Source organism: Paramormyrops kingsleyae, chromosome 2, assembly GCF_048594095.1.
Source record: "Paramormyrops kingsleyae isolate MSU_618 chromosome 2, PKINGS_0.4, whole genome shotgun sequence".
NCBI lineage: Eukaryota > Metazoa > Chordata > Actinopteri > Osteoglossiformes > Mormyridae > Paramormyrops > Paramormyrops kingsleyae.
Genome location: NC_132798.1, coordinates 4,797,319 through 4,809,324, shown reverse-complemented (window position 1 = coordinate 4,809,324; position 12,006 = coordinate 4,797,319). Strand labels below are relative to the sequence as shown.

General features: G+C 42.3%; 1 protein-coding gene and 1 long non-coding RNA gene across 2 annotated transcripts; both read right to left on the bottom strand.

Moving 5' to 3' along the window:
- Positions 1 to 3,062, bottom strand: dusp2 (dual specificity phosphatase 2). Its single transcript, XM_023838396.2, has 4 exons — positions 2,669 to 3,062; positions 2,225 to 2,355; positions 1,746 to 1,965; positions 1 to 1,372 (listed from the first exon to the last, which is right to left on the bottom strand). Exons 1-4 carry the CDS (start codon positions 3,060 to 3,062, stop codon positions 1,158 to 1,160), a joined length of 960 nt encoding a protein of 319 aa, XP_023694164.1. The 3' UTR covers positions 1 to 1,157.
- Positions 3,063 to 7,768: 4,706 nt separating this feature from the next.
- Positions 7,769 to 8,785, bottom strand: LOC140587683 (uncharacterized). The gene is made up of 3 exons (XR_011989364.1): positions 8,726 to 8,785; positions 8,137 to 8,281; positions 7,769 to 8,042 (listed from the first exon to the last, which is right to left on the bottom strand). It is a non-coding gene; the product is annotated as an uncharacterized lncRNA (long non-coding RNA).
- Positions 8,786 to 12,006: the final 3,221 nt, after the last annotated feature.

Here is a 12,006-nt window from a genome sequence, read left to right as displayed (position 1 = left end):
TTCCTAATTACTTTTAGTCTTTTAATTTTTTACTAAAATAAGGCATAATATTTTGCATACCACTCTGGTGAACAGAGCAGGTGTATTAAATACTACTTGTTGTAAATACATACTATATGCAGATAGAATTTGATTTAAATCACAAAAAAAATATTCATTCCTCTAAGTGGATGTTATCAGTCAGATTCCAAAGAATGACCGTACGCATTCAGGCAGTAATAAAGCCTTAATGTCAACCCACTACATTTTAAATGCAATTAGTGCTTTGTACACTTGAGGCTGGTGTTATGAAACATGAAATGAAAGCTAAAATAACCCTGTGCTTGTAACCTACATCAGTTCATATGCATGAGTAACTCTGGGGAAAAACATGAGTAATATTTTAAGTAATGATGACTAGCAGGCCTACAGCAGAAAAAAAAAGCAGAAAAGATTTTTTTCCATAAATTAATGACCTTTTATTCTATATGAAAATAACAGTAGTCAACCAGCGTTTTGAATTTCCACATATAAAGTGCAGTGCAATGGAAACAACGTTGAATGTACACAAACATTTTGAAATGCTCCATTATATTCAGGGATATGGCTTTTTCCCCTTGTTTTCTAGTGCAAAACCGTGAAAAGAAAAAAAAAAAAAAAAACACTGCTTATCACCTAAATCCATGGAAAGACTGTAGTTTTGTAATGATTATTTTGGTAGAATAGCCCTCTGTACACAAACCAGCAGCCACACACACACATACACACACACACACACACACACACACACACTATTGCTTGTCATGGAAAAAAAATGGATTAAAGCAAAAACTAAAAAGAAATAAAAGTGCACTGTGAGAGTGCAGCATCTAGAGAGTGACTGTTCACAGACACCTTTGCCTTCTCCAGCACCAGACTGCCCTTTAAGTTCTCACATGAATCCATAGAAGATGAGGGTGTTAAACCCTGTTAGTCATTTAGCTCAGGCAAATGGTAGTGTCACTGCTGACATAAGCCAGGAGTCAGAAACGAAAAGAAAGAGAAAATACAATAACATCCACTGTTCTCGGGTCAGAACAGAGGGCACACAGATGTCCAACCTATTTCTAAATGCTCTCAAGCCTTCAAGATGTAGTCCATCCATCCATCCGTCCGTCCGTTCGTCCACCTCGCCCGGCTCAGTGGCACAAAACGTCCGTCTCGAACTGCATGAGCTGTCCCATGAAGGCGAGGTTTGGTGAGATGACTTGTCGTCGCTTCTTCACAAAGTCGAAGGCTTCGTTGAGGCACACGCGGCGGGAATGGATCAGGTAGGCCAGGCAGATGGTCGCCGAGCGCGAGATGCCGGCCTGGCAGTGCACCAGGACGCGCCCTCCACTCTCCTTCACGGAGTCTGCGGGGGGGGGGGGGGGGGACGACCAAGGTTAAATTTAACTGCAATGCTGGAAGTCACGCCAAGCATCTGTCTGCGTTGCATGCTATGCTACCTCATTACTCAACAGCTGCTTTGGATGTTTAGCTTTTAAAACATAATTTGCTGCTTAGTACATGTGTCATTTTCACAATTGTGTACAAATTTTTACAGATTAGAATTTACTGAAGCAGGTCAGTGATGATGTCATGCTCATCAGCCTCAGGGTACAAAATCTGTATTGGGCCTGATAAGGGTGCCCCTCAGGCAACGAAACTCGATCCGCAAGGATTGCCCTCTGCCTCTAGTGGGCGTAACGTCATGCCAGGGCATCAGGCGACAGGCTGCAGCTCACCGATGAAGTGGATGGCCTCCGGGAATCGGGCTCGGATGTCCGCCGCCAAGCTGTCCTCAACACGCAAGGTCATGTAGCGGAGCTCAGCCTCAAACAGATTGGGGCAGGATGAGGACACGTTGAGTACGGCTGTGATGCCACGCTCTGTCAGGGTCTCCCGTCGGGATGAGTGATGGGCACTACCCAAAAACAGGAAGGGCAGAATCTCCACTGGACCATCCTGTCAGTCAAAGGCAACAACACTTTAGAACTACGGAATTGAATAGGAGAACCCCTAAAGTTTCCCACCGATTTTAATTCATTTTTAAATTTGCATTCAAGTAACCCAAAATGGCTTTTTAAAATTCTAGACAATGCTTGTAAATGCAGTCAAAACCAAAAGAGGAAAAGTAATCGTTTGAATTAAACGTCAATTCGCGTTGATTAATAATTCAGCGAGTAATAAAAACTCTGCCATAACCCTGCCCCCTGTCTCTCACCTGATCGTACAATGGAGTAGTCCTTCCGGATAAGCCGTGTTCGGGGTCCCTAAAGGAAGGCTGTGTTCCCCAGTCGGCCGATGCGTAAACGCACAACTCTGGGTATGTGGCAGAAAAACTGTCGAATCCGCCTGGAATAAACGGAATGTGTCAGTTTTACAAGATATTATTAAACCACCAGTTCTTGGCATGGTAATCTTATATTTGAAAAACAGGCATAGTAAAAACAAACTAATATAATGAACAGAGCTCCCAACGGGTATGAATAACAAGTCAGACTTAGACAATGCATTTATATTGTATTGTGTTTATATGCATAATTTGCAAATGAGACTATTTAAACAACAGTAAAACAAACATTTTTCTGACTTTCATTTAATTAACTTAATTTGTTAATTTTAATTTCGCTAGTTTGCTGCCATGGAACCTTGAACTGAATTGTACCTTGTAAAAAGCAGATCTGAGTGGTACCCGGTTCAATCTCAGCTTGAAGTGCTGCAAGTAGCATACTGGCCAGACTCTCGTTTTTCAAGTCACCGATGGATCGGCTGTTCTCGTCTAGGACTATCGCGGATGAGAAGTCTCCGGCGCGCAGCCGACTCAGCAACGACCTGTCCGGCAGCAGCCACTCCAGACTGACCACAGAGGTTTTGGATCTTCGCCTGAGCATGGAGTTCCAGTTGACGTTCCGTGATTCACATATATGAGCCCGGGAATAGGAGAGAAAAGGTCTGCAGTCCAGCACCACACAGCCACCCGAAGTGAAGTGCTCCGAGTGTGTGCGCAGAACTTGTACCAACTCATTACCACAAATTTCCAGCAAATCTGTATTGCTCATTTTTTCGGTTGAAATTAAATAGGCTTGTAGTATTTTATGTAAATGCGTTTTCCTCTCAGGATGATTATTCAAAAAAAAATAAGAAAGTTTTTAAACAATAGATTTAGTTTCTGAGCTTAATTAATATTTGTTAATTTTAATTTGTTTGATTGTATCCTGTAATATACATTAAAATTATATGCGTTGCATATTTATTTCCATTCAGTTTACGTAAATATAAGCCTATATTTTTTCATCAATTATTGTCAACAGCTGTAGGACTGATAGTGAGGGGCGGACCACGAGCTTTTGTACTACAAATTACGTATAGGAGCCCTCCCCGGTTTTCCACCTCGAGGAAAGACGTCACAACGGAAACGCCATATATGGCCCCGTTGCCTTTTACCGGCGCACCATATATGGTTAACGACGTAGGCACTCTGGTTTTCACGCCCGCACGTGGTGCTTTGTGGGGGGAGGGGGGTTACCCCGTGTTTACGCTCACATGACGTTATTCGCATGCCGGGCAGCAGTACTTTCACTCGAAGTTTTATTGCGCTGCCTGTGCCTTAGCGTGGATTTTTCCATATCACTCAGTTTTCGAACCCCACTGAATCAGAGCTGATTCATCCATATGTGTATTAGTCGTGTGATTATCTGTGTGTAATAATTATCAATACTGCTGGGTCAGAACGGCATCATTTCTCATCATTTGCGTCCTACTCCGATTTCCTCTTACTCTTCCAGGTTTGCAAGGGGATAATTACCATATATATTAGCTGAGATTGTATTTTAGTTTTCGTTACAAATAATTGTTTTAGTGGCCCGCATAATGAGTCACCCCAAAGCTACAAAACAGGACCGTTTTACACAAATCATTGCATCCCCAAATTTTTGATAAAAGTTCCAGTACCGTTTGCAAGTTACGTGCTTTACTCTAGTTCCAGGAAATATAATTTAAATGAAATAAAAAGGAACGAATTAAACTTTGAATGACGAAATTTTTAGAAAGAGAATGCACATAGGAGTGTGGTTCACTCCCTCCCCAACACAATTAGAATTTCCTCTTTCTACTTTGCCTCATGAAATATTTACTTCATTAGCTAGTCTGAGGTCAATCTCCCACCCTTTTTGTTGTGTGATAACAACAGCACAATGACCTTAATTAGTACTGCAAAGAATGCAGTTTCCATGATAGTGGGACTGGAAAAGCAAACCAGGGATTTATAAAGGAACCGTAAGTACCGCAACGAGGACTGCGACACAAATTCAAGATACAAGACAAGATTATATTCACTATATTCACATTATAGCAGGCAAGATGAGAGCCCCCATATGATAATGTGTTCAGAACAAATACAAATTTAGTTAGTTTAGCTGATGCCGAATCAGATAATGAGTACTGATAATCATCCTTTATTCGCAGAGTTATGTATAATGCTATAATCTTTTCTGTACGTAATTTTATTCAGTGTGAAGTCGATTCCAGTATATCGGCAATTCATATGTGTCTGCCACGTTTGTCAGAAATCCCCATAACCTCTCTTTCTGCCCATGTGTTCTCTCTGTCTCCCTGAGTCTGCCTGACCGCTCCACCCCTTTGAATTAATTTAATCTCTCCCCCACTTCATTCAGTCATCTAATGCACTCGCTTTACTCGCTTTCCTTAGAACTGCCTTTCCGCCCCCGCCCACTTTCCACCGCATCCACCCCCACTCTCAGCAAACCATCCCACACTGCCGTTTTCTTGCCCCCCTACTTCCCCTCTTCTGTAATGCGAACTCAGAGACAAACATCAAGCACATCCTTCTCTCCTCATTCTCCCAAACCTCGATCATTCCTCGCGCTTAATGCACTCGTTCTTTTCCCCACTGTTCTTTTTTCCTTCCATGGTGATTCATTCACCCAATCCATATTTTCAGTGGAATTTCAACAATATTCCTTCTGCTTTCCATTGGACATTCAAAAAGCCTCATTCCTTTAATTTCTGATATTACAGTTCTCCTCCCAGTATCAGATGTAATACAGCTGAAATTGCTTTTAGACAAAATTTCAACATCAGCTGTAGCTCACTGAAAGATCTTCAAAGAGCACAACAGCCTACAGTTCAGTTTGTAGGTAGATTAAAAGTCTAAAAACAGTTTATAGGAGACCAAGTATTTTCTAGGTGCGAGGAGTGCATGGATGTGGGTTGAGGTTTGGGTGACAGGATGTAGCCGTTGCATGTAGTTGATTGAGGTTGGATGACAGGAGGAAATAGGAGTCACATGATCAGTAACTGGTCGGAACAATTTTATGGCAGGTACTGTACACAGTGACAGATACTTGTACAGATGTGTATAAAGGAAAAGAGAAAAAAGATTCACAACCGAAAGCCATTTTATCTCCCTAAAGTTATGCAGACATAATATTTAGGTGTGTTAATTTCAATAACATTTTTACTTTAAAAATGCTTCCATTGATAACAAATATATAGTAATGCCTATACACACACACTAATTTAGAAATAAATATCAGAATCTGTCATATTCACTGGCCAATTTCAATAATCACATACTGTAATTGTGTTGTATTACATATTAGTATTGTAAAATACTGTAACATATTGGCACACCAATGGGCAAAAATCAACATCATTATGAGAGAGTATGAGAATGCCGTTCCATTACTTAAACCAAAATCTAAAAAAGGAAACCCACAAGTATCTTTAAAATGAAAAACTGCAATTCAAAAGAAAACAGTTAATGCTATGTCAGTCTGTAGCCACTGTACAAATACTACAAGGGTAGGGTTCAGACATGTGGTTGAACAAGGGTTTTATTTTATCATGGCTATTATTACATATAGTCATATTGCCCTGGGGTGCCTGAATCTAACATTACAGTAGCTAAAATAAGTATACAAATGTTAGCACAGATGTTGCTGAGGTTTATTTTCTCTCCAAATGTGCTGATAAGAAATACAATGAGATTTACCGCAAAGCCTTTTTAAAACTAAATGCTACAATCGGTATAACGTTTAATTCTTATTTGAAACCATTGATTTGATATTACGGCCAAAACCTCATAAGTGAAAAAAGTTTGGCTACAAGTTAAAAATGCATTCAGACACCAGATACAGCTTGCCTATGACTTCCTCATACACAGCTATCGTGGTGACTAAGATCTTTTCTGGAACAGACTTACAAGTTTTTTGTGCTCCTGATTGTGGGAGTCAATAGTCTTCTATCAGCCCATGCAAACAACTTTTAAAAGAATGATAGACAAGAGACACCTTTCAGGGATTGGAGGTTTTATAGGATTTTATTAAAAATTTTAGTTTTTAAACAAAGGCTACTATTTTCTTATCCCAATGTTTGCCCCTCAATCCAGCAGCCTCCTCTTCTCCGTCATCACCTTTTCAGCCTTCCTCCTCTCCTCCAAAACCTGCCTCTGCTCCCATTTCAGTGCTAGGCTATAAAAACATGTTTCCTTTCCAGTTTGATTGGTCTTTTTAATAGTTATCCAAGCCACCTTACATAATCTACTAGCTTACATAGAAGGACACACAATTTACCTGTTTGTTGGAATTTAATTCTGCATTAGCATAGATAAAACCCTAACAGAACAGCCTTCAACACCCCCCCCACTTCCCCACACAATTTTCTACCCAATTTGCCAATTCTGTCTTTTACACTTGGCTGCCTACAGTGTCAGCCCCCCATGCGTCAGGAAACAGGGGGCAGATGGTTCTCGCTCGTCAAAGTCACAGCCCCACCAACACATTTTCCTTAAAACAGCACAGGTTACGCAATGCTGTGTGCTGCACAGTGTCAGCCTTGGGGGGCACATTTCTTGGGCCAGGTGAGTCAGTGGCATCTGATCTTCCCTTTGCAGGTATTGGAAAGAGTGACCAGCTGCGATGCATCTACATCAGCGTCTTAACCACAGACTTTGAAGGCAGGAAGTGTGCCCCTCCCATGCCTTCTCCAGCCAATCAACACACTCAGTCAACTGTTATCATGTTATCATGCACTATAATAAAGAGGTAACTGGCAGATTAAATGAATATAACTGTAATGTATTAATAATAGCCCAAGGAGCATGCACCCCACTCCACAGCAGAAGGAACAAGAGCTCAAGCCTGCGGATTTTTATTTTTTCAGTGCACTGCACATTTGCTCGTCTGCTAGTTGAGAACGGGGCAGAGGATGACTCATCTGAACATAGTTTTCCACTTCTCAGAAGACTGCGGTTTGAGCTCTTTGTACCACTTTACTCACAGGTAAAGTACATTTTTAGATGTAATAAGGGGTTTATGCCGCCAAAAACAGTCTTAATAACTGGAGATCTTGACAAGAGTGTCCCAACTAACACTCTTCCCTTAAAGTCACTGCCATCTCTTCTTCCACCCATGCAATTTTGCCCTTCTGGCCTATACATGATGTAAAGTGTGACGTGAGGTTAAGTGCTTAATTAATCATTAACCATGCCAATGCAGAAACACCTGCTCGGAACATTTCGTTTTTCTTATTTCTTTATTTTTCTTTTATTTTGGTAGTTTCCTGTATGCATGGTTCCAGGATCATTAGTTATGAATAGCATTTGGTTCCTCCCCAACACTATATTAAGTTTACAGATCACAACTGCGAACCTCAAGAAGAAACTACAGTTTGATCTGTGAGACTCACCATGTTCCCAGAAGAAGAACCACTGACTGAGCAACTCACAGCTAACATAACTGCTAAGAGACTGGCTTGCCCAAACATTTCCACTCAGGAATAATTAGATTATGTCATTCTTTATTTTATGGGCATCAGTATCTTTGTGTTTCTGTTGTTTTCCCCATCAATAGCACCCAACAGCTGCTGCTCTGTCATGGCTGCCCGCCAGTCACAGACCAGTTACTGTGCCAACAAGTGCAACAATCAAGTATCTGGGGAACACATGAGGGAGGCTGCTGCTGACAGGGGGGAGTGTGGGAAGTGTAGGCGTTTGATGACGGTTGGGGGTAACGGTTTGTCTGAAAAGAGACAGAGGAGACGCTACTGTTGGACAACCATTACTTTAGAATTGGGCCAAACACAGTTTGAATGTAAATTGGATGGTGACCTCACCAGTCAGCAGATACTTCATGCTGGCCAAAGCATTGTTGTTGCCACCCAGTAACAGGCACTGATATAATCCTTCCTCATTCAAGTTTAATTGATTCAGCACCACAATTGATGAAAACTGAACACATTGGAAACTTGCTGGAACGATCTGAGAACAGAGACATAAAGTAATGCATAAGAAAAACACTAACAGCCCAATGAGTCTGTACATTTCAGCAATACTGGTTTTCTCACAGGTTTTTATTCAATCAATGTATCCGCAGCTTGTGTTTTTTTTTTCTTTTTCAGTCAAATTATTTTAAAGTTCTGTTTCATACAGGTAGGCACACAGAAATGGGTGATGAAAGAGGCGCATAGTGTTGATTTATTGTAAATGATAATCCTTTACATTTACATTGGATTTCTCCTCTTTGCCTGCTCCATCTTGCTCTCCATAGATTTGGGGGAGGGGGAGTGTCACAGACAGGGTCAGCCAATGTGTGGTGCCCCTGCAGCTGGGGGTTAGGGGCCTTGCTTGGGGACTCAAAGACATGTGAGCCCCTAACCGGCACTGAGCCCCAACCCACCCCACCCCACCCCTTGTGAATCTCACCTGGGAGAGCTGATAGTCCTTGTCTCCCACTACTAACTTGTGCCAAGGCGAAAAAACAGCCCAATTCTGCACAGCTTCTCTCCTCTGCTTCCAGGCGGTCCTATGACCAAGGCAGACAAAGGCAGATTGATACTGCTCGGATGGCGATATGGGTTCGTAAACAAAAACGAGGAGTACAGCAGAAAGGGAGATAGACAGTGCATTTGGGTATACAGATATGGACTAACAGACAGACAGACAGACAGGCGTAATTATCACTCACCATCACTCCGCTCAGGTGAAGAGAGGCAGGTGTGCATCTCATAGCTATAGGAGAGACAGTTCTTCACTTTTTGGATCAGCGACCTGAAAAAGTGGGGAGCGTGAGGGAAACAGTTTTGGTTAATCATTGAACTATCGATCTGTATGTGTGTCTTTTTGGAGGGTGTTTCTGTCCTCAGGTGCAATGAACTTTCCATTGTAGAGATTTCTATTGACTTAGCAGAAAGAAGCTCTAGCAGTATTTGATAGTCCTCTCTTACTGTCCGCATATCAGTTGTATCAGTTTGTGTTATCAATTCATACTTAGTCACTAATCTCTCTCCCCCCCCCCCCTCCCCCCGACAGACCTCAGGAATGGAGGAGACCATCTGGGAGCAGCACACTGTGACATTACAGCGGGTGAGTTCTCACTCCTGGACAGCTCTCCTGTGAGCTGGTGCCCTCCAGCATCCCCTGCAATCGTTCTCCATTGCTCAGCCCACTTACTGTACACAGAGAACTTACCTTGAGAAGATGGGTGGAGGAATCAGCGAAGATACACTTATGTGCCGATGAAGCTAATCTCTTAACCGCCAAAAGATGTTTTTCAGGAAATTATTTTGGGTATTGTTTTTTTTTGTCACATATAGACAGTCCCCAGTCTGACTTACAGACAGTTATACTTACAAATGGGCTACTGTAAATCCTGTGGCCTGTACTACGAAGAAAACGTCCAGGTGTGTTAACAGAAGGCAGAAGAAACTGCAGCTCTGAATACCCATGGAGTGCTGCTCTTACTGGGGCAAGATTCACCATTACTGGCACATACACAGGGGTAAACAGCACACGGCCTTTGCTGAATGAACCGGGTCATTAAAAAGAGGCTTACAACATCTGTTTGGGCAAAGACCTGCAAGCAGCCTATCAGGAAGTAATGAATACGGCATTTCCTTCTGACACTAACAGATGACAAATCATTATTTATAATATGAGAGCGTAAGACTTCCCATTTGTCTCTTTCTCCATCATCTGGGTGGCTTAAACAATGGATATCGGTATGGGAGAGAAACTCTAACTGACTCTGTTTCTTTTCTTAAATAACTCCAGAAAAGGCTGCTGTGTTATTAATTTGCTAATTCTAATGTTTATTAAATAAATTTCAAGCACGTAGCCACCTAGCCTATTTGACCTCCCACTCTTTACTGAATGAAATAACTTAAATTTATGAATTTAACATTAAATTCATAAGCTGTTAATAATTAGGCTATATACTTATGTGTTTATACTTTTGTATGTGTTTTGTTGTTTAATGGCACTCGGACAACGAGTGAAATAACACGTAGTCGTGGCAAAAGACCGTAATACTGAATAACTACTGCCATCTAGCGGCAGCATCACACCACTGTAATGCCACTCGCGTCCGTTTTGTCTCAGGGTTCCGTCTGTAAAATGTTATTAAAACGATTACAACCTGCTAGCTGTAATGCAGAAGCCAGGGCTGGACTGACCGTGTGGCATAGCGATTTATGAAAAGGGAGGCTACGCCTTTACTGTGAGGTCTGATTTGTATGAAAATGATAGAGAACCCACTTTAGAAACTAACTGGTGCATATTTATTGGGCGGGCAGTCCTAGCAATGTCCCAGTTTACAGATATACTGTGTGCGTGTGTGTGTATATATATATATATATATATATATATATAATAACTGGAGAGACATATTGTAAATGGGGACAAATCGTGCCTAGTAAATACACTGAGGTGTACAGTAACCATACCTTGACAAATTACTGATAATAATATGAATTATTATTATTATACTATAATATTATTATGCTATAAAATTTGTACAAAAATACAAGACAAATTGCATTATTGCAAGCATTATTTTTAGGGGGACGATACAAAAAAAGAGTTTGCTGAAGCCCTAAACAGGGTCTAGAATTGCTGGTGCTTTTACAGCCAGTTGGAAAATTCACCCCCCATCGCCGGTGTCTAGTCCACATTCAGTTTTCCCTTATTTTCTGCATGTTTGTACATTTTGGACTGTCAAACGTCGAAATGATCCCGAATGAACACATTGACATATACACATAAACACAGTATGGCTAGCTTAGAGAAGCAATTTACTTGCATGTATTTAGACCATGGGTGTCAAACTCTGGTCCTGGGGGGCCGGAGCCCTGCACATTTTTGGGTTTCCCCTCATTTAACACACCTGATTCAACTCTTTGTGCTAACTACCACATCGCTCTTGAGCTGAATCATTTGTGGCGGAACAGGGAAAGAACTAAGCTACACAGGGCTCCGGCCCCCCCAGGACTGCAGTTTGACACCCCTGATTTAGTCTGTGGGAGAACATTGGAAATGTGGCACTGGAAGAAGATGCAAACTCCACAAATGCACACACAACCCCCAACCTTGTGGGTGTGAGGCTGTGAAGCTGGGCAGTCCACTGCGCTGCTCTGAATCTCATCGCTATTGCTGTAGGTAAGTGTTTCCCAGTCCAGGCCTCGGGGGCCCACAGACAGTCCAGGTTTTTACAAAAATATGGCCTGTCTGGCCGGGAGCTTGGAGGGAGCAAAAACATGGACTGTCTGGCCGGGAGCTTGGAGGGAGCAGAAACATGGACTGTCTGGCCGGGAGCTTAGAGGGAGCAAAAACATGGACTGTCTGGCAGGGAGCTGGGAGGGAGCAAAAACATGGACTGTCTGGCAGGGAGCTTGGAGGGAGCAAAAACATGGACTGTCTGGCAGGGAGCGGGGAGGGAGCGAAAACATGGACTGTCTGGCAGGGAGCTTGGAGGGAGCAAAAACATGGACTGTCTGGCAGGGAGCTTGGAGGGAGCAAAAACATGGACTGTCTGGCAGGGAGCGGGGAGGGAGCGAAAACATGGACTGTCTGGCAGGGAGCTGGGAGGGAGCAAAAACATGGATCGACTGCGGGTCCCCAAGGACCAGATTGGGAAACACTGATATAGGCTACTCAACAATTCTGTTAATATTTCTGAGATTCTTATGAGGTCTTTTTATTCTAACTTA